This window comes from Biomphalaria glabrata, chromosome 7 (genome assembly GCF_947242115.1).
Source record: "Biomphalaria glabrata chromosome 7, xgBioGlab47.1, whole genome shotgun sequence".
In the NCBI taxonomy this organism is placed as follows: domain Eukaryota; kingdom Metazoa; phylum Mollusca; class Gastropoda; family Planorbidae; genus Biomphalaria; species Biomphalaria glabrata.
In genome coordinates, this window is record NC_074717.1 from 8,999,174 (window position 1) to 9,022,720 (window position 23,547).

At 33.7% G+C, this 23,547-nt stretch overlaps 2 protein-coding genes across 8 annotated transcripts in view; one reads left to right on the plus strand and one right to left on the minus strand.

Moving 5' to 3' along the window:
* Positions 1-3: 3 nt before the first annotated feature.
* On the plus strand, positions 4-16,215 carry LOC106077329 (uncharacterized aarF domain-containing protein kinase 5-like). Of its 5 annotated transcripts, none has more exons than XM_056036346.1 (15): positions 4-111; positions 2,947-3,342; positions 4,604-4,776; positions 5,664-5,755; positions 6,176-6,316; positions 7,055-7,168; positions 8,024-8,155; positions 8,763-8,846; positions 8,954-9,035; positions 9,191-9,361; positions 9,629-9,646; positions 10,348-10,555; positions 13,293-13,367; positions 13,897-14,121; positions 15,667-16,215. In XM_056036346.1, exons 2-15 carry the CDS (start codon positions 2,984-2,986, stop codon positions 15,680-15,682), a joined length of 1,890 nt encoding a protein of 629 aa, XP_055892321.1. In that variant the 5' UTR covers positions 4-111; positions 2,947-2,983; the 3' UTR covers positions 15,683-16,215. The 5 variants fall into 5 exon arrangements, with proteins under 5 accessions (XP_055892321.1, XP_055892320.1, XP_055892324.1 ...); XM_056036345.1 differs by lacking the exon at positions 4-111 and adding an exon at positions 118-254; XM_056036349.1 differs by lacking the exons at positions 4-111; positions 10,348-10,555 and adding exons at positions 118-254; positions 11,788-11,965.
* A 1,418-nt stretch (positions 16,216-17,633) lies between these two features.
* LOC106077324 (ras-responsive element-binding protein 1-like) overlaps positions 17,634-23,547 on the minus strand; it is a 161,327-nt gene continuing 155,413 nt past the window's right edge. For all 3 annotated transcript variants that reach the window (XM_056036341.1, XM_056036342.1, XM_056036343.1), the window contains 3 exons: positions 23,086-23,376; positions 22,592-22,738; positions 17,634-21,585 (listed from right to left, as the gene is read on the minus strand). In XM_056036341.1, the coding sequence (XP_055892316.1) occupies positions 21,329-21,585; positions 22,592-22,738; positions 23,086-23,376 (695 nt within the window). In that variant the 3' untranslated portion in view covers positions 17,634-21,328. The remainder of the gene's footprint in view (positions 21,586-22,591; positions 22,739-23,085; positions 23,377-23,547) is intronic.

Sequence of the window (23,547 nt, forward strand, 5' to 3'; positions counted from 1 at the left end):
CCCCTTGTCTTTAAAGCTGGGAGTAACGTCCCTCAGTGGGACTAAATCTACAAACTTATGAAACTCTAAAAAATGCGAAGGTCTTGTTACATAAACAACTCTATATTTTCGGCAAGTTGAATCGCATTTTAAAATTATATAAAATCCAAATCTATACTGTCTATAGATCTAGACTCTAGATCTAGATTTCTAATAAATATATAATGAGCTATCTAGATCTACACGGAATAGACATTCTGAGACATCACTGAACTGTAACTTTATCTTATCTTATAAACTTATATTAGAACTTTTACTTTATATATAAATACACTTAACTACTTAATTTAATACAGATGTTACTTCAAAAACGAAGATGATGAAATTTTACTCCTTTTAATACTTTCAATTATGATTTACTGTCTCATTCATTCTCAGTGTTTACATACAATTTTAATTTATACATAGATTAGGTCTACATACAATACATATTTATAACATAATATGATTAATAATTTATTCTTATCCTAAACTAAGTTAAATCTAGATCTATTATGCAGACGATTGCATGATACTAATGAGTCTAATGTCACTAATCACTAATCACTAATGATACTGATAGGTCTCTAGAGTCTAGGACTATATTATATTTATATATAGAACAATAAAAACAACACAAGATACAGAAATTTTACAAAGACGTCAAAGAGAATTAGATGAATTACAGAAATGGGAATTTAATTGGAGCATGTCTTTCCACCAAGAAAAATGTCAGTTATAAAGAGTAACAAAAAAACTAAAACAAATTAATTTCACTTATCTTATTCATGGTAAACCAATAACACAGACTAAAAACGCAAAATACCTAGGTGTTATAATAAATGAAAAACTGTCATGGAATCCCCACATTGATGAAACTATAAAAAAAAAAAACCCAAAGCATTAGGGTTTATTAAAAGAAATTTCTATAAATCAAATAAGAACATAAAACTAAAATGTTATTTAACCTTGGTTAAGTCAATAATAGAATATGCATCCTCTGTTTGAGACCCCTCAACTCAAGAAAACATTAAGAAACTGGAACAGACACAAAATAGAGCAGTGAGATTCATAATAAACGAATATTCACATTTGACTAGAGTAACACCTTTAGTAAAATCACTAAATTTAGAAAGCCTTCAGGATAAGTCTAAGTAAAGTAGCAATTATACATATAACACTGAACCATAATCTTCAAATACAAAAACAAAATTTAATAAAATACTCAGAAAGACATAAAGATTAAGGCACATTCCTCGTTCCATATGCTAGGACAAATCGGTACAAATGTTCTTTCTTCCCTAGCATTATTAGAGCATGGTATGGGTTGCCTAAGCTAGCCAGGAAAACCAGTGATTTGACAGAACTTTTTAATATGACTTGGCAGATCTTTATTAAATAATTATTAGATGTAAACTCTAGAATAGTAGTCTAATTAATAATTAGTAAGACACATAAGATGTTGGATATCCTCTACTCTTACTTATTTGGATTAATTGTGGCAATTGTTCATTATAAAAACTGACTGAATGCATGACGCGTAGGACATAATCATCTTCTTTTTTGAAGTAACGTCTGTATTATATAAGATAAGAAGATAAGTCATTTGTGAGGGCCGATTTTTGACACTTACTCCGCCCCTGGTGCTAGCAAAGATTGAAATATATTTTGACTCCTGCTTCATCACTTATTGTGATTGTGGACCTTAAGTGTCTACATATTTGTAATTTATATCTTGAATCTTACATAGGCTTTGACAACCAGTCCAACTCATAGTCCCTTGTGCAGAAGAAAAAATCTAAATCCAAAATCTTGATTGTCTTGAGATTAACTCTCTAACCCTAAACATGAAAAAAAAACTATGAGAGTCAACCTTTAGGAAATGCCAGGAGTCAGTAACTAATTTGAGAAAACAACTGCCACATATCAGCAGATCTTGCAACTCTGAGGATTCCAAACTGTACATCAGCTTCTGATGTTTCTTTGCAAAAGAGGGTACTGCTATTCTGCCCCGACTTTCATCTCATCCCTGGCCAAGATGAGTCATAGTCATTCTGTAATTGAAAGTGGTTAACAAACCATTGCCTTCCCCCTTGATGTCTCCCAACGACTCCAGAAATACTCTTGAACTAGTAGACCCTAATGCCACTAAGCTTAGGCATTCATCTAATGACCTTCTAATTCTAGCATTGGAGACCATTAATGCCTTCAAGCCCAGTGCCATTTTTGCATATACTGATGGGTTTGGCATCAATAGACTCTGAAAGAGCAGGCCATGGAGCCTACATTGAGTTTCTTGGCTCTGACTCAGTTAAAATCTTTGTACCGCGTGTTAGTGTTTGCAGTTTTGATGTGGAGGCCATTGCAGACTTAGACCTTAAAAAGTCATTGACCCTCAACTCAGCGAGGGACATTTGTGGGCCACACAGATTGTGGTGGTCACTGACTCCAAAACCTGTACTACAAACCAGAAAGTGTTTGAGGATGTTGAAGATGGTTAGTTGCGTCCTCATAGAAACTTCCTCTAAACTGGGAAGCGTGGTCAAGAGGCTAAGTGCGCTTGAACTTGGCTTGTCTTGGCTACCTAAAAGGGGGCTTGAGGTTCGACACCCGACTCGGGCAGAGTTGCGTTTATTGAGCGCCTAAAGGCAGCACGGAAAACCAACTCTTAGATACCCCCTCCCCCCACTGGTCCACAAATGAGATTGGATCAAAGCGCTCTGAGCATGCTATAAGCATGAAAGTAGCGCTATATAAAAGCTATAATAATAATAAACTGTCCTATAATCCTTTATAAGGGAAATTCAGTTCTTATTTCAATTTATCTAAATTATTAATATAAATATTTTTTTTTTTATAAATTAAGGAAGACGAAAAGGAATAAAATATGCTAGTTTAAATTAATTTCTTTTCAATATATTTCCACAGGTGTGAAGGCATTAAATGTATATTGTTTATTTGCAAAATGTTTCCTTTGCTTCACCATAAGCTCGTGACATCAGGTTGTATAAGAAGTTTTGTGAAATCCAAAAGCACAATCTCTTTTTTATCCAAATGCAGCAAAAATTTAAGGGATAAAGTTGACTCCTCGAGAGAGGTTTTAGGCAGCAGGACTTTTTTAACACACTGCCCATTATGGAAGAAATCTATGCCAGCTAGAAAACTATCATCACAAGCACGACATTCCAAGAGGAAGAATCTAAAAATTCTTCTAACATCACTCACATTCACAGCATCTGGCTTAGGACTGTATTATGTGTTTCTTGATCCTAGAGATAAAAGGAAGATTAAAGTATTTTGTGGTGGGATTCAGAGATTTTTACGGTAGGTTTTTAAAAACAGATAATTTATTGCATCTCAAACTTGTTACTTTAAAAAAAAATCATTTTCTAAATTACCAATGTTTTGCGATTACCTTGATTTGCTTCTGGGACTCATTCATCTGTGCTCTCTTTCATTTTTAGTTTTTTAGTTGTTGCAGTATCTTTGAAAATACCCAGTATTTTGTAAATTAAGTAGTTGTGAAGCCCTAAAGAGTGGTGGTTTATGAAAATCTTTATGGGATAGTGAATGGATAAGGGGTTTTCAATTTAAAAAGATTTATATAAATAGTTCAATTAAATTGTTTTAAAATTTTTATTATGAAAACAGTTGTGAAAACTTTATTATTGTTCAGTGATGGGAATCACAAATCAAAAAATTTTCGGCATTAGTTTATTCTATTTTTTTCTGTTTTTTTTTAAGTCAAGACTGATTTGAATAATAAGTTTAAATATCTTTGAGAATACCCAGTATTTTGTAAACTAAGTAGCTGTGAAGCCCTAAAGAGCTGGTGGTTTACAAAAATCTTTATAGGATAGTGAATGGATTTTAAACTTTGCATTTTTTTTTATTAGCATGATGATAACAAGCTCATTCAAAAGTAGCCGATTAATATTATAAAAAATGAAATTAAATAAATAAGATTTTACTAATAAATCTTTATCAAATATTCAAATGTGGAGTTGTCTGAAGAGTAGGGGGAAAAAATTCAATAATTTTATAAAATTAAAAAAACAAACATTAAGATTGAAAACGAAAAAGTGAAAATTTACTTTGTGCTGTTGTGCCATCAAAATTTTCAAATTACTATTTGCAATTTTATAAAATTATACTTTTAAGCTGTTTGTCATCAAAACACATGAAACTGTTCAAACTAGTGCACAACCAAATGTGAACAAATTACAAAATCTAAGAAGATTGATTTAAAGAACAAAAGAAATAGTGTGTTTGGATGTTTCTTTTCAGTGTGTTGAACCAGAACAAACCACCTGCCTGGAAACAATTATTTTGTATATAGTATACTATTTATATGGAAACAATTATCTTGTATATAATATACTATTTATAGGGAAACAATTATTTAATATATACCATTTATAGTTCATATTACATGTAAGGCCTTAGTTGTTGTTTTTTTATATTAAAGCATTCCAATAGCAGAAGATTTACTTTTTAATCTTATAGAAATGTATAGATGCTCTTATTTAACAAAGTATAATACAATTTGTACTCATTGTTGATGTATCTGTTAATATATGTGCAGTTCTCTGATCATTGGGGCCTTCATTTCCTTGGACTACAAGTGGAGTTTGTACGACATTGATGAGGAGTCAGAAGAGTACGCCAGGTTAATAAAGTTGTGCCATCAGCGAGCAGCGGACAGAATTCTGGTTGGCTGTTTGAAAAATGGTGGACTGTATATAAAATTAGGTCAAGGTATAGTATCAGTTTGTATTTCTCTAATTTACCTCTGAATCGACAGCCATGGACTTTAAACATTAGTAGGAGTTTGTCTTGCAAGTTTTGGTTTCGTTACAATGTATTGTTCTTCCATCAATATTGTTAAGGGCTCAAAGATATTCACTAATTATATGTTTGAAGCTCCTTTGGGCTACGACTGTCTTTGCTTATCCAACGAAATTAAAATAACTGAAAATATTCACAAAATTTACATTAATTAGGTAGAGTTGTTTTCTCTCCTTGTCCTTGTACACACTTCCTGTTTCTGTAAAAAAAAATGTCATTGTTTTGATTATTCTGCATGTGATCAGTAAAGAAAAAAAGAGTGGCATTATGCATTTATTTCAAAACCTAGATCAGGGGATACAACAAAAGTACATTTTGGAGTGTATATAGTTTTACGTTAACTTTAAAGTGGGAAGCGTGGTCGAGAGGCTAAGTACACTTGAACTTGGCTTGTCTTGGCTACCAGAAGGGGGCTCGAGGTTTGACACCCGACTCGGGCAGAGTTGCGTTTATTGAGCGCCTAAAGGCAGCACGGAAAACCAACTCCTAGATACCCCCTTCCCCCCACTAGTCCACAAATGAGATTGGACCAAATCGCTCTGAGCATGCTGTAAGCATGAAAGTAGCGCTATATAAAAGCTATAATAATAATAATAATAACAATTGTACTATTGTAGGAAAACAAAACACTTTCGATTTTTTGTAAATTTTTTCATCTCAAGTAAATTTAAAAACAAAAAAAACAAAATTGTATCATGATTACTCATGATTGAAATAGAAGATTAATGTCCAACCTTGATGTTACATGACTTGTTATTGTGTAACAAATGTCTGTTTGTTTCTCTGTCCACACTAAGGTCTTGTATCCATGAATCACATTCTCCCTAAAGAATATTTAAACACATTGGTTGTGTTGCAAGACAAAGCACTGACACGGAGACCAGATGAGGTGAGTTCCTTAAGGCCTGGCCCAATACTTTGTCAGCCATTGCTGTAGAGGATTTTAAAAAATTCTATATACCTGTGAAAATATAGAATGTAGTATTCAAATAAAAAAAAGTAAAGTTTCACCTTGCGATTTATAGGGCAGATGATGGCCTCAAAATACTTAGCATCTCAAAGACAACAAAAACATCTTGCTTTTAGTTTTATTACCATGTTGTCCCCTCCTCATTTCATGAGTCAACAAACTTATAGAAAACTTCTTTTTTTAAAAAATTATTTGAATGAAATGTTTGCCCTTATAGTTTTCTTTTGAGAAATCTCAGCTGTCGCATTCATAATGCCCCAGTTTGACTCAAGACAACTTCTATGACTACAAAAAAAAAAGAAAAAACCTTATTAATCAACTTTAAATTTTGTGTTGTAGGTTGAACAGCTATTTTTGGAAGATTTCGGCATGAAACCAACAGAGATGTTTGCAGAGTTTAATGAGACACCAATTGCTGCTGCCAGTTTGGCCCAGGTTCATAGGGCTAAAACGCATGATGGAGACAACGTCGCAGTTAAGGTATGTTTTTTTGAACATCTTTGTCAAGAACTAGGCATTTAGATTGTAGTGCTGGAAATGAACACTTTGGAGTAAATGTACTTCAGTGGTTCTCAGCACTTTGTCGTCGACTTATCAAACCACTCTCTTCCCTTGGTGTCTTGTTTTGATTTCTTCTTGTGTAAAGGAAGGAGCTGGCTGCCTGGTCATGTGGTTTGCGCGCTGGAATGTCATTCGGACTTATCGATGGTCCCGGGCTCAAACCTTGCCCGCTCCCATCCCCCGTTGTCCTTTGGGAGGTTTGGACTAGGAAGTAAAGGAACATCCGAAACATGTAAAACATTTTAAAACAACCACCCCTCCCCAGTCATTGTGATTTTATGTGTTGTTCATAACAGATATTTAATAATATGCCTTTTGTGTATTTTGTCTCAAAATGACTTTTTCTTTCTTTAGTTTGTAAATGGACTAAAATATTTGCTTTGATATGAAAGTTTGTTTATTGTTTCATCATCATAATTATCTGTCCCTTGATTTTCTCTTAGGGGGCACTGTGAGTGTTCGCATAACCAAATTCTTTCACTTTTCTTGGTCAGCAGCTGATCTTAGCAGGATATCAAGAGTGAAGCCAGTCCACTCATTTATGTTATCCAGTTATTTTTTCTTTGGATAATTTGAGAGTGATGTTGTTTCTATAAACAGTTGCTCTTTGTTGCCACTAGAAAACAGTTGCTTGATACTCATGTGTTTACCTGACAGGTGCAGTACATTGACTTGAGGGACAGGTTTGCTGGGGATATCCTGACCTGTGAGATTCTGTTGAAACTGGTGGCCTGGGTTCACCCAAAGTTTGGGTTTTCTTGGGTTCTAAAGGTAATGAAGAAAAAACACTAGCTTTTAGACATTTTTTTTTACTTAAATGTCTTCTTTTTAAAACATGCATCATTTACTTTGACTATTTTTTTTTTAATTTTGTTTTGAGGATTAAAAAACAAAAAATGTTAAATACTTGATGTTAATTATCACTTGTATCACTGTAGAAATAATTCCTCAGTATCACTTGTATCTGGGGGATGCTGTGGTTGAGTGGTAAAGCGCTTGGGCTCCAAACCTAGAGATCCGGGGTTTGAAGACTGGGATTTTCTATTTTGGGATCCTTAGGGCGCCTCTGAGTCCACCCATCTCTAATGGGTACCTGACAATAGTTGAGTGAAGTAAAGGCGGTTGGTTGTTGTGCTGGCCACATGACACCCTCATTAACCATGGCCACAGAAACAGACGACCTTAACATCCTTCCTCCCCTTCCCTTAGATTGCAAGATTGTATCAGTGGTAGAAATAAATCCTCAATATTTGTATGGAGTTTTAAATGGGGCTGAGTCAGAAAGTCACATGACTGACATGTGCTTAAATTATTTCATTCAGTACATTATAAAGAAGACTCGGATCCATTTTGATTCAATCTTTTTCCTGGAACTTAATTAATATTATTAATAATCAAAGTTTCTTGACCTAATAATTTCTTTTTTTTGTGTGTGCAAGTATTACCTGTACTTTCAGCTAGAATGTACTCTAATCATTGATTGGTTTATACTGTTGACTTTGTTTAATTCATTGATTGGTTTATACTGTTGACTTTGTTTAATTCATTGATTGGTTTATACTGTTGACTTTGTTTAATTCATTGATTGGTTTATACTGTTGACTTTGTTTATTGACTACGATTCAGGATTTAAAAGAGACATTACGACAAGAGTTAGATTTTGAAAATGAAGGCAGAAATGGAGAACGATGTCAACGAGACTTGTCCCACTTAAAGTTTATTTACGTTCCAAAAGTTTACTGGAACATGACCTCAAAGGTATTTTTTTAAATATTTTTTTTATTTTGTTTCTCTGCAGTTATGTAATTTTCTCAAATTATACAATATTTTCTGAACATTATATTAATAAAGTCTATGGAGAAGTAAGTGTTGGTATTGTGCACCTGTACTCTGCAAGCCACTCTTGTTGTGCTTATCTCTTTCACCTCCTTTTAGTTCACATTTTTATTTAACAAAGATTATTTACAGGGGCGTAGCTAGGAATTTTCCATCGTTTGGGGGCCCGGGGGGGGGGGGGGGGGGGGGCTTGACCTCTTTGGGGTCCCTTCATCTTGCGTAATATTTAATTTTTAATGTAAAAAAACTCATTTAGGGGCCCCATCAAGTGGGGGCTTGGGGGGATTTTCAACTTCTCCCCACTCCTCCCCCACCCTAACTATGCCACTGATTATTTAGCTACTTGTTTATCGACATCTTTTTAGTCTATTGAATCGTGGCTGTAAAAAAAATTCTTAGTTTGAGCAATAGCAGAGATTTAACTCCCCTTGTACTACAAATTACGTATCAATTTTATGAACTTTGAATCTCTTCTGTTTTTTTCTTTATTTACTCAACATTTGCAATTCTTGCTAATTGTTTTTCCCAGCGTGTCTTGACAGCTGAATACATTGATGGAGTGAAAGTCAACAACTTAGAAGGTATCAAAAACTATGGACTCAGTTTGCTGGATGTAAGTTTTCAATGTACTGGATATTTAAAAAAAAACTTCTGCATGACAATTTTTTTTTTTTTAATTTGTAAATCTTGAAATGATTTTGTTGTTAAATTTTTTGTTAGGTTGACACAAAACTTGTGCAGTCCTTTTCTGACCAGATTTTTTTGTCTGGATTTGTACATGCTGATCCCCATCCTGGCAATGGTAAAAAAATCTTTTTAAAATCCCACAATATATTTTTTTGTTTTTTTTTACTTCCTCTGACTTATTCTCATCCAATTTTTGTCTGTCAAAATTTGGTCACTATTATGTATAGATTTCTCGATTTGATTTATTTCATTGTTCCTTTTCTAATCTAGTATTTATTAGAAAAGGAGCAGACGGCAAGGTACAGTTGGTTCTCTTGGATCATGGACTCTACGATACACTGAGTGGTGACCATCGCAGGGCACTGTGCAATCTCTATAAAGCTATCATCATGAATGACGAGGAGGGCATGGATAAAAACTCTTACAAACTTGGTGTCAAAGGTTAGCTTTTTCTTTTTCACGCTCTTCTCACTGCAGGTTGTTGCTAGTGTTTAATGCTAGTATAATTTAGTGCATATATTAATAGGTTTGTCCATCACCTACTGGATGCTTGTCTGTATTTGGGCTGTCAAAAGGATCATTTCTTTTAAACTTCAACAAGGCTAAATAGTATTTTTTTTATTACTATTAAATCTTTTTTTTTTTATTTAGAGCCAGAGTATTGTATTCTAAATATTTACATAGTTTATAATGTGTAATACATTACAGATTTCAGTTCTTGCAAAAGTAAGCATTAATGAGTTTGATTAGGTTTTATAGTTCTATTACATTGATTTTTGGTATTTGATTGTTTTTGCTTAGTTTTGTGTTTCTACATTACTTTGTTGTCTTTTATTTTCTTTTTGTTAATTTTACAGTTTTGTGTTTTTCTTATATGCCTTCTAGATAATGTTATGTAATTTAAAATGACGTTGTCTAAAATGATGAAGAATTGCAAATGTTTAATGTTTTGTGATTTAGATCAGCATTTCACATTTAAAATATATTTTACTTTTATGTTCTAAAGCTAATGACTAGATAGACAAATATCATTCTCCAGATGCAAAATTCAGGAACAGTTCAAATGTTGCCATTAATCAGGAACTTATTTTTTACAGTGAAGAGTGAACTTGATAGAGCAGGGGAAGTAAAAAGTTTCAATTAAGTCTGTGGTCAATAGATCTTAGGAGCATTATGTGGCCAAAAACCCACCAACTGTTTATGAGCTTTACTGATCTCATGTTTCCCCTTTGTTGTGGTTGTATTCACAATATCCTTAAATATCTAATAATGCAATTTGTCGCTGAGATTTAAACTATAAAACACTTTAGTTTGACAGCTACATTTACCTTGAGACACAATTGATTGATGGGTTTGAACTCTTAACATCTGTTTCTAGTAAAGTTTCAGTTTGCATCTGATTTAACTTCCTTTGCTAACCTTGCCAGATTCTCTAATCCTGTCTATAATGATCATGCAAAGACCAGTCAGGATGAAGACAAGGAGATTGTTTGATATCAAGCCTCCCACGAGGGAGGAGTGGCTGGTCATGAGTAAAGAAGAGAAAGCTGTGTGGAGGGAAAAGTTTCAGGAGATACACGATCGTGTCTTGACTGTTATGAAAGAAATGCCAACTTCCCTGATTTGGATATTTCGGTAGATTTTGTTGAATGTTTAGCTTTGACAAAATCATGGTTTTGAAAATAAAATGCACAATTAATAAAGGATAGATAAGAAAAAAAGATATCTTTAACTCTTTCTCTCCATAATTATTTACCACATTCTGGTGGAATCAAGGCTGGTATTGTCAGTTAGGAGAGAAAGAGTTAAATGTTCCCATTCTCTTGATCTTATCATCAGTGTTAAACAAGTTTGTACTTTGTGTTGAGCATCTAGCTCTGAATGTTACCTTGATAGCTTGTAATGTATCGTCTTCATTATCATCATCTGTCTCTTATCTTTTGTGGTAGGGTTGCTGTAATGGTTCATGTAACCAAATCTCTACACTCTTCACGGTCACCAGCTGTCTTTCATTTTTACCATTCAGAATGTTGACTTGTAAAAATACTAACTCATTTGTTTTCTTTTCTTGGCGTCCTGATAGTTTTCTGTAATGTTTATAAAGCTGTAAAACCACTTCTGAACTCTTGACTCTCAGTGTGGCCGTATCACAAGTCCTCAAGACTTGCAAAGACCTTCCTGTAAGGAAGTACCAGGAAAAAGGAGAAGCAGCAGACGGTGAAAACGATGGGAAGACAACATACAAGAATGGACAGGCCTCTCAGTGAAAGAGTTTCTATATAAGGCAAAAGGCAGAAAAGAATGGGCAATGTCAGTCAAAAGATCCTGTGGTGCCCAACAAGTTCAACAGACTAAGGTTTAGGTGAAGTTGATAATCTTTGAATAGTTCAGTTCTGTTTCCATTCTTTCAAGAAAATATACCTTCTACTTCTTTGATCCTTCTCTAGGTGCAGCAACAAACTTCATTTACTTTTAAAGTTTGATTTCTTTAGCAACTAATGTGTGCGTCCATGCTGAGCTTTGGGAAGTATCTTCTTCATTGTTCAAATGTGTTCCCTTGTTTTTCACTGCTTTTTTTCCCACGCCTTGGTGATTTAAATACACTTTGAACTTTTCAACAAAAAGGCAAACTCAAAAAAGTATCATCTGCTTGTTTGATAGTTTTCCTCCTGATGTAGCTAAAAAGTTGAAAGATGCCACAATCTAAAGTTAAAGCACCTGAAAAGTGTTTATGAAGACAAGATCTAGAAATAAGTGACTCACCAACATTGTGTTGTTCCTATTTACAATCAGTTGTTGATGTTACCCACATAACACTGAGGAAAAAAAAAAAGATTTATCCCCTGTTTGACCTGTCCACTCCACAGACGCTGAGTTGTTCTGTGAGATTCTGGTCCAGCGACCCATCAAGCGTAGAACAGTGTTCTTGCCCACAGCTATGACCAGCAGTGACATAGAATACATGCAGGAGATGGCCAGCAAACATTTTGACAAAATCATGGTGGTCTTGAGAGAGATGCCTTCCAACCTTTTGCTGGTTATAAGGTCTGTCTTTTAACCTTGATTTAAATCACCCCTCAGACATTTACAGGATCTTAGCAGTTTCTAGCATTGAGCATATTTGTCTCTAAGTTTTGTGTTCAATGCGTTGTATTCTCTCCCAAATCTTTTTCTCATCACAATTCTTGGTTTGGCCTATTAAAATGTAATGCCAGTTTTTTCATCTTCTTTGGCATTTTCTTGAGTCATGTCTTGTTTGATTCTGTTTGAAGGGTAGTGACATCTTTATGGAATGTTATGCTTCATAATCTTCTTTCATGCTTTGCCATTTTTTTTTGTTTTATTATTTCTTTGCTCTTGAAGATGTGGACCTAATGTTGACTTGGACCTAATGTTGACTAGGACCTAATGTTGACTAACTAGAATGTGTCAATAATTGGATTTCATTACTTTTTACTTTTTATATCATTTTTAAAATCTTATTTTAAAAAAATGTATCTTTAAAAAAAATCTCAGAAATTTTCAGAAAATGAAAATTGTGCCTTGTATTTTTGGCACCTTTATTAAAAGATGAATTGCATTGGAAACCATGATTTTGTTTGCTTAGACTAAATATGCCTATATTATATCTACTTAGTAGCTAGGGATAGCTTTAAACTAATTGAAGATGTTTTACAAATGTTTTATTGTAAACCTAAATATATTGAGATTTTATTGACCTTAATCTTTGCTTTAATTGCACATTTCTTTTCCCTATTATTTTCATCTTTTTGCTTATTGGAGCAATCCCACTGCTGCTTATTACATGCGTCACCCTTTAACCTGGCTGCATGGTCATGTGGTTTGCAATTCAGGCTTATTTTGAATCCTGCCACTTTCATTGTCCTTCAGGATGTTTGGGTTAAGATGTAATAATCTTCATTTCTGAAGAAATTTCTTAAACAGCTAAAACTAAACTGGACTAGTCTAGAGCTGGTAGACCTCCCAGCCTTTCTTTACACTGCAATGTCTATTCTGTAGATAACCATGAGGCTTGGTTTTATCACTTAAAAATACATAGATTAAGATTGATGCTAATAATTATAAAACTACAAATGCTTGAATTTTGTCTAAAAGTTTTTTTTTTAATTTTATTAATTAATTTATTATTAATTTGGCTTAAGGCTCTTTTTTTTTCTAATTCAACCAAATGGTGGGCACAAAATATACAAACCAATTTTTCACCCAGGTCAATGTTAAGGATGAGTCATGCTCAATGATTTTATTGAAAAAAACAAACAAGTCACAATATTAAAAAAACAACAACAATTAATCTTTGTTTTTGTTTGATAAAATTTTCTAACTAATCAATGTTTTTTTTTTGATGTCACAGGAACTTGAACACAATACGAGCTATCATAAGGGATCATGGAAACACAGTGGATAGATATGGGATTATGGCCAGAAGGTATTGATGAATACACAATTATATTTAAGTTTGTCACCAATTGGGGCTTGTTGGCAAAGTGGTAAAGTGTTTGCCTTCCAAACCAAAGGGTCTTGAGTTAGAATCTGAAATCAAGATTTTGAACTTTGGGATTTTTAGGACGCCCTTGAGTCCACCTTGCTCTAATGACCTTGCTCTCATGACTACCTGACATACTATGGGGGAAGTAAAGATCATTGTGCTGGCCACATGGTACTCTTGATAACCATAGGCAATAGGAATAGATTGGCTTTATCGTGTCTGCTCCTGAGTTCACCTTACATTTGCTTTACCTCATCTGCACCCATAAATTGCAAGGTCTGAAAGGAGTACCATTGCCTTTTACCTTGTCACCAATTAAATTATGTTATGTTCACATCGTTAAATGAAAGCAATGGCCTTACAAGATATTTATTGTTCAGTTTAAAGTAAAAAACATTGATATCAGTGTAACTTCAATTGTTTCGAAGATGTTCAGTGACTGACAAATAAAAAAAAAACCACTCCTCAGTGCTATCAGAGGTTCTCACTTGGATGACCCAGCCATCAACACAGTGACGGGGGTGGTGAAAGGCTGGTGGGCCCGCTGTGTGTATGACTGCCGAGTGATCAAAGAAAACCTGAAGCACAAGCTGATGATGTTTATGGCCATGAACTACCTGCGTCTGCTCAACATGATTGGTCGAGGCATATCAATAGAGGAAATCAAATCTTTCACCAAGGCAGAAGAAAAAAGGTAATTTTTTCTATCCACTCATTTGTTTGATTATGCAGCATCATTTTATTGTATGGGTCCTTGAATAAATGAATTATGTCAGATTTTTATTCTGGGTAGACATTAATTAATAAATGGGGGGGGGGGGACTCTATGAACAGATGTAAAAGTAAAGAAATAAGGGGAAGATTGATGACAGTGTTGTGTTTTGTTGCATTGTAAAATATAAAACCAGAAAAACTAAATGGAAGTATTTATCTTAACATTCGTGCCTATTGGTTAACATGAATTAAAATGATGTCACAAATAATAATACATGTGATATTAATTTATCTTCCTTGCCTGTTGGCAGTTTGGCACTCTTTTTAACTGTAGACCGTAGAATCACACTTCTGTTTATTATATGCATCAGCCTTTAACCTGGCTGCCTGGTCATGTTGTTAGCAGTTCAGACTGTCCTCTTGATGGTCCTGATTTCGAAGAAAGAATCAAAATAAAATTGACCAAACCAATGTTCTGTTCCTTGAAGGAAGTTAAATAGCTAGGGATGCTTCTGGCAACTAGAGATTTAATACCCCAGACAAATTAAGCTTGTTATGAATGCTACATTTCATGTTTCTTTCAACATCGAATCCAAGCATTTGACTGACCTGTACTACATATACTTTCATGTGCACAGAAGTGAAAGCTATTAGCTTTTCTCTTTCATTTTGTTGATCAAAAGGTGTGTTTGATTTAAACCTGGGACTCTAACACAGACAAGTGCTTTGCTAGATAGTTTATTAGTTTGCAGAGAGGTAGAAATCTTGGGTACTTACATGCCAGAGACTCTCTGATTTCAAACTTAATTAAAATAATGTTAATAAATTATGTCTTTGCCCCCTGAATAGAGACTCTTCTTGAGTCTGAAGATTCTGTTGGTGTAATGACAAAATTTTTGTACAGGTCTCTCTATGTAGTTGTTTCATTACGTGACTTGTTTGTTAGTTGTCCAGCCAAAACACCAGGGACTGATACAGATTCTCAACATTTGACTTCAATTTGTACCTAGAAAACTCAAGATTATCATCTCAGGCTTTCGCTACTCTACAATAGTATTCTTAACCACTATTATTACTAAAAAAAAATACCTAGCGCAGACTGGATGCTTTGCAGTTTTACAAATCATGCGTAGTCATGTGAAACATTGCACTTTTGCTTAATCTTGGAAATCAAAGACATTGGCATTATTATTATTACTAAATAATACTCATTTCATTCATATCAGTGTTGCCCAACTTTTTTGTTTTTTTTGGCCTAAGGCCACACAAATTTCCGACTTGTGTCACAGCATCACCACCATAAAACAAATCAGGTGGAACCAAGTCTCTAAGGTTTCATATTAAACTTTGAGCAATAGTTTTGAGTTGTCTGATAGCATTGTGAGCCAGATATGGCCTGCAAGCTGTTGGTTTGACATGATTGATTCATAATATACTTACAACTTGTTTTTAATGCCTACAAGAATTAAAGAGTTTGTTTTATATTCCTTTATAAAGTTCAAAGTTCATTGTGTTTTTGTTTCAGATTCGATGCTATTTAAAACTGTGTTTCTACTGAAAAGCCACTGTGATAGGATGTCTTCCGTGGACACAACTGTAACAATGCTTGGGAATTTAATAATTGCAAGGCCAAGTTAATTGTGCATTCATTGTGAAACCTGGCAACGGTTGTTAGGGCTTAGGGTTGCCTGACTTTACGGTGCTACATCTTGAAATATTTGTCGAATGAATTTGTTTAAATGTCAAAAGTAGCTGAATTTTGGAATCAAACCATCAACTTTTATGTATAAATAATCTGAGACATATTTGATATTGAGGAAGCTCATGTGGAATGTTTGTTGATGCTGGATGGTGGCATATAATGTGAAATTAATAAAACTGAGGCTGACATCAAACTTAATTGTGTCGTGAATGTGTATGTTAGTAGTTGAAATGTAAGTTTTAGGTTAAAACTATTTTAGACTTGTACATTATTCACCTTAAGTTATACAATTTTTGTTAAACTAATTCACATTTGTAATGTAATGTGCTATATTTTATATGAACACAGGGAATAAAGATTTTATATATTCTACTATAACTTTTTTTTCAAATTAAGGATTAGTAAGGATTTAGAAGACTCTCCAGAGTTTGGAAGATTCTATTATGACAGGTTTATAGACATGGTATTGGAAACGTATTAACAAACTTGATTAACTATCTCCTTTAAATTCCCCCAACAAAACTTATGGCCCATTCATAATTTTGAGAGTTGCCAGAGATTAAGATGTCATTAATTTTTTTTATTATTTTTTTTTATAACTCTTCGGTCTTGAAATTTTCAACAAAAGCTTAAAATTGGGAAATCAGGGTTTAAATAGTGGTGTTACACAACTTGTTTCTTCATATGTTTTATATATATATATATATATTGTTAGGCGCTTCCACTGTGTCTAGTGTAGATGAACCAAAGGGAGGTAACACTTTAACGAAATCCAATAACGCTGACGAAAGTCCGAACAGAACAATCATTATAAGTTAGTCGATGCTGATACTAAACAAGAAATATAATAGCAACAAAGGGAACCAACAAAAGTCAGCTCTCTACATTCATTACAAGCTTCCTATCTCTAAGCCATCCTAAAAGTAGTCTGTTTACTTCTGCTGATATTTCGCTATCTCCTCCTAAAAACTAGTCACATCATTGTCTCTAAGTGGAAACTTTATTTCTGAAATAAATTACCAATCCCCAATTTTATATATGTATTGCAAAAATTGAATCCAGTTCATATCAAGTTTAATGTGCACCTCTAACTTCTTTTTTTTTTTTAACTCCTGTACAGCATGTAACTGGTTACTCATGTTATTTATAGGTAAAATAAACTTTCTCTTTTTAAGGCAACTAAAACATTAAAATGTCCCTATTTAAAAAAAATTATAGTTAAATTTATTTTTTTTTAAATGGACATATTAATATTTTTTTTTTAGAAATGCACTGCAATGAGTTGATAATTTTCAAAATTGATTTTCAAATATTACAAAATATTTAAAATCAACTACCCTTCGTCAGCCTATTATAAGCCAGCTGAAGTCTCATCCTCTCACGGACAAAGACTTCGTGTTAGATGTGGCAAAATATGCAGGTCACCACTGGGTTTACATCGTGATGTGAAATACTGCACTCGTACTTAATCTTTAGAATCAAAGAAATTCCTTATATGTCTCACAGGATGTCAAAACCATTCCTAGATTATTTTTTTTCTTTGACAATATAAAGTTGTTTGTTAAAATGATGTGCATGACCTGACCAAACTAGCAATTATTCTAAACCTGTTAAAATATCTGCAGGTCTGAAAACAGACACCACACTTTCTATCTGAAAGTTTTCTATCATATAAAAGATGGGGCTTTGTTTGAAACTGGTTCTAACATTGTGTACCGACAGTTGAACATAAAAAAGTAAGAAAAAGGATCAGTTGTTCTGTCCACGACCATGAAAAACCAACAATGATGTGTTGATCAAAAGTCAGTTTATTCTACTGTCAATCTAACTAACATACAGTAAAACTCATAAAACAAACATCTTAAAAAGTTGTTAATAGAAATAGCAAAAGCTTAATAAAGAAAAAAAAAATCAATTCTTGTGATAATGCTGTGATGTACATTTCAAGCTTTCTCAGGTCACACAATAGTCCAGTGTGGTATATAAAGTTGACCTTAAGATTTTGTGGTATATAAAGTTGGACTAAGATTTTTTTAATTCTCTGGAATTGCATGGAGGAGCTCAGATAAAATTAAAAAAATTAAAAGCATAATAACAGCGAGTTCTAGTTTTTACTTGTGCATTAACAGATATATTGTAGATTATCTGCAATATTTTTAAAACAAATAGTACTGGACCAACTGAGGAAGCAAGATAAAACCTTTTATGCAAAACAGAAAAACATCCATAACAAAGAGTCTGTAACTTCTTATATGTCTTTTGTGTAGATGTATAATACCAGACACATAATACTTGATGATGTTATAAGTCATCAATGATGTTAGAATTAAGTACTATACATTGCAAGGGATGCTTAGTTTTATAAGAATTTACATAAATCTGTATATCAAGCTCTAATATTTTTTACATTGAAAAACAAACAATTTAGTTTTTTTGAGACCCTCTGGTGGTCTAAAGGCCTGTTTTTTGTCCCCATAACCTTACGTCATTTAGTAGTCATGATGACTGACCTAATCTTCTTTATACAAAAAACAGCTACTCTTTACAGATGGGTCTAATTAAAGACCTCTCATAATTATCAGTTACAAGAAATCAAACGCAAAAAAATTTATTAGGTAAAACAATAAAGACTCATAATCATTAACACAATTCCTTGCATAATTTCTCTCATTCACTATAGATCCATTTATCTATATCTACAGATGATTAGCTATAGGGACGGAGGCACTCAACTTGTCAGGGAGACACGTTTTGTTTTTCTCTACATGTCATCTTTAAAAACATTGTATGTTATAAATATACAGAATGGCTACTGCTACATTGTTATATGGATTGATTACATTTTAAACGCACAAAATGACTCACGAATGTAAACCAGTTTTTATACATAGTTTGTACTTTTTTAACGAGTACAATGCAATAGACAGATTTGCAAATGTAGTAATACAAGGGACATAATTCTTTTCTCATCCTTTGAATACTTATAGAACAAAAATACTCCATAAAGAAACAGCATTTCAAACAAATTCTGTTTATTTAGCAGGTATAAAGAAATGAAACAATTACACAGCTCCACTACAATACAATGCATTTATAACTTTTAAATCTTTGCTGTATATGTGACAATCAAGTGAATAAATAATATATATACATTTACTTGCAGTAACTTTACAGTTACACGGTTCAGCTGTAACATTATGCTTATTACAAGAAGCCAAACTTAAACTGCTGCGTTCTGCTTTTATCAATTGAGATGAAAAAAGGTTCTCTTTATTTACATATCAAAAATTCAATAAATAAACAATAAATAGATCTAGATTGTCTCATGGGTTGGAATGAAACTATTAAAAATGAAAACAGAATAATGTTTAAAGTTTAAAATAAAATACACACATGCAATAGAAATAAAACTCTATTTGATTTAAAAAAAAAACAACAGATCTTTAACTTACGGAAAACTGTGGTCATTACAGTGGTCATTACTGTGGTCATTACAGTGCTCCACTTTGTGGAATGTTAGTCTTACAACAAATAGTTGTAAAAAAAAAATGGGTAAAATTTATGACATAAATATATTCTGCATTAAAGCTATATACAAATATTAGAAGCCATTTGAAAAATAAACCTTTAATAAGCAATCATAAAAATATCACATGTATTAACTGATAGGATTAAATATATAGTTTAAGGTAAAATTGATAAAAATGAACACTAATTTTGAGATTACATTTTTCCTGCAGCTGAGAAATTTAAAAACTAAATCAAAAGCTAGAAGAATCTCGTCAGATCAGCCTCCTTCGATAAAGTCAGGAAGGGAATCAGCTCCGAAGGCGACATTATCCCATTGATTGTTAGAACAGTCTTGGACGTGGACTCTTGAGCCTCTAATACAATCTCCTGTAGTCAGGAGCACACCCACAACATAGCCAAATATAGGAGCCAAAATGAAGAGACATTTTAGACAAATGTTACTTTTCATTTACAACTAACTTGGTGCATTTAAAGGAAAATGTGGCTTTCAAGCTGGTTTGAGAATTATATATAGAGTTTATCCTGGCATATCACAAATAATCAATATTTATGACAATATAAAAACAAAACTCAGCTAGAACTAGTTTTGGCCTAGCAAATATAAATGGACGGCATCTCTCAACAGAAACTATTATCAAGCATGGTTTCAAGTTATAAAGCATGTCAAAAGTAATAGCTAGTGTAATATAAGGGGACACACAATCAAATATTGCATTACAGCAGTACCACCAAGTCTAAGACAGTAAAGGTGTGAAGAGTTGAAGTACACATAAGATGATGATTATGATTATAATGATGATGAAACACAGACCCCAAAGATAGCAGTAAAACAAAAGGAGGAAAACAGAAACAGGGTCGCCCTCATGTAACATGGCATCACACTTTTGTGTGAAGATCTCTGTGGAGACATCTTGGCGCATTATGTGTCCAACCATTAGGAAGGATCTATATAAGATATATAAAGTGCATATCTCTATTCAGTTAAAGTATTTTTCTCTGTGCACTGAAGCCCACATTGTATTCTTGGGGGAGGGGTATTGGTGAAAGATTTCACTGCTGCAAAGCAAACAAAACTCAGCTTCAATTTAGAATCACAATCAGAGACCATTAGAATGGCGGACAAGCATTTTGTTAATAACTGAGCTACCCAACCTGTACAAAGTTATAGTATCATCATGTTTATAACAAACTGTCAACAGTTGTCTCCTATCGCACCTAATGACTAGGCAGTTTCCAAATGTTTGAATGTATGTGCTCAACTTTAGGGTTTTCAAGTCATATTTTTAAATAAATGCCATACTACAAACAATGTCAGTAATATACTTCACATGACAGAAGATATATTAATAGAGGAGAACAATCAATAAAACTGGGTTTATATATATATATACTGATTGTCATCAGTAATCATATGACATTCTGAAAAAAATCACTAAAAAATAGAAAAATGTTGAGCTTTTATGATAAAACACTAAACAAAGTAGTCACTCGACAAGTTTCTGTACAACAAGCTGAACAATCATTCATATTCATACAATCTACCTACATTAATATTTGTTATTAAAACAAAATGGACGGGCGCTAGCTGCGATGCTAAAAATACATATGATAACAAACAATAGTATAAAGTCTCTAGCTAAAAATAACAATTAATTAGTGATTATTTATTTTTTTTGCATGAGGTTAAGACTTTAGCCTAAAATAAGCTTGAGTTGTTTTAATACTACTTTTACATGGGACTAAAACATGTTTGGGTTTGAGAATCCTTGCAATACTCTTGCAAATATATAATAATTTAAATACATATAAAATCTATGTACAATTGGTTAGGTTATCATTTATTGCAATTTGAAACAATAAGAAGGTTCAAGCCAAAACTATCAAAGTTTGTTTCATGGTAACATATTTTGGTTTTTCTACGTAGCATATGCTTGAGTTAACAAAAGATTCTGAACTAATTTTTACTGTTTTGAACCACTCCTAAAATGCTGGCAGCGGAGTCCTTCAGCTCGAAAATCTGGTCAATGGTGGAGCTCTCCACACCCAAGAGATTGTGAAGTATATCCTCTTCCTCCTCATGAGTGTGGGCATCGTTTTTGTTGTTGTTGTCATCACTGGTGGTGTCTTTGGCATTAGCTGTTTTAGCTCCATTCATTTCCAAGGTAGAAGCTGTAGAGACGGGTGCATTGCTAGCCAAGGATGCTGCCTGACCTGAATTAAAAACAATGAATGACTAAACTAAGAGAATCAAAGGCCTGCAGTGTGTGTAATAGAAAAAAACAAAACAACTGTATCTGTTACAAAACAACTGTATCTGTTACAAAACAACTGTATCTGTTACAAAACAAATGTATCTGTTACAAAACAACTGTATCTGTTACAAAACAAATGTATCTGTTACAAAACAACTGTATCTGTTACAAAACAAATGTATCTGTTACTACTGGGAGAGAACTAAAAGTAAAAAAGTTTCCCTTTCAGATATTGTGGTCTATGGGGCAGATGATGTAAAGGTCATCTGTTACTGTGGCCAATGGTTAGTGAGGGTGTCATGTTGCCAACACAATGACCTACCATCTTTACTTTCTCCAATTTCTGCAGCACCATTAAAGTTGGGTGGACTTAGGGACATCCTAAACATCCCGAAATTGGAAATACCAGGAGTCTAACAGAAGCCAAGGGTAACATGCCTCTCAGTCACCTTACCATGATGAGAAAACTAAGTAGAGATCAACTATTGCATTAAAAAAGTAAAGTTCATCCCCATTCAGACCTTGCAATTTATAGGGCAGATGATGTATAGATCAGCTGTTTCTGTGGCCAACGGTTAATGAGGGTGTCATAACGACCAACTGCCTTTACTTTCCCCAGCTAATGTCAGGTACCCATTAGAGCTGGGTGGACTCAGAGGCGCCCAAAGATCCTGAAATTAAAAATTCGAACCTGGGACTCAAAAAGAGGCTGTTATTTTGTCAGCAAATGATCAACTACATTTTTATTTTTCCCCAATAGATGTCATTCAAGCTTGCAGCATCTACAAATTTTTCAAATTCTTAATCGAAATTCTAATTTCCATCAACGCTTGAACTAAATTCCTTTAAGCTTATCAGCCAAATATTTAATCCTTCATACACTAATTGAGTCATAAATGATGCTGAACATTTTGTACACGGTATTATTATGTCTTGATAGTCACTGGTATGATCATGTTACTCACCACAGCCATCAGATCCAGAGCCATCATCTTCACTGGTTCCGTCCTGAGGGTTTAATATGTCTGAGTGGTGGTTGGCCTTATGGCGATTCATACTGTGTTTTAATGTAAACTTCTGGAAGCAAATGTCGCACCTGTATGGTCTCTCACCTAAGAGAAATTGAATAGGAATCATTTTGAAGTCGATCATGCAAGATTATTTCATTCAAAGCCCCAAACCTCATGCAGGGAAGATGAATAGGACCTCAAGATACATTATGTCAAAATTTTAAGTGCACATGATAAGAAAAGGGCAGCCCATGTTAGAACTCAAGATTTAGAATTCACACTAATATGTAATCAATCTGATCAGCACAGGAGCAAATGACTTTAACCTTCCAATTAAAATGTCATATGAGTGGACAAAGAGGAATACAATTCTCAATAACCTGAGTCCCTGACCAAGAAAACCCTTAGGAGGATTCTAATGTAACAATGTACCAAGGAAGTCATAATACCTGTATGTGAGCGCATATGTCTTTTTAAATCTTGCATTGACCAAAATCTCTTGGGGCACAGAGCGCAGTAGACTTTCCTCTGTAGGTAGTCTGATGTGATGACCTCCTCCAGGATGCCAGTCTCCACAACTTCTTCATCCTTCTTATTTGAGGCATTGTCCATGTCCTTCTTGTCTACATCCTTCTTGTCTTCTTCCATATCTTTTGGCAGCACTTTGATGACAGACGGCAAGTCTTGCTTTTTGATGTGGCCAGAGTTTTTCTTGTTTTTAGCTGAGACTATTTGAGCATCTGTAAAGAGATGGGAGGGGAACACCTAGATATTAATTCAGTACCACTCAATGCAAATAGGTCATATTCAGGTTTAATAATCCATAGAAATAAAACTATAGTTTCATAATAAATATAGTTAAAACATATTTAATAATAAATAAGTAAGTGTTTTACAAAAACAATCGACTA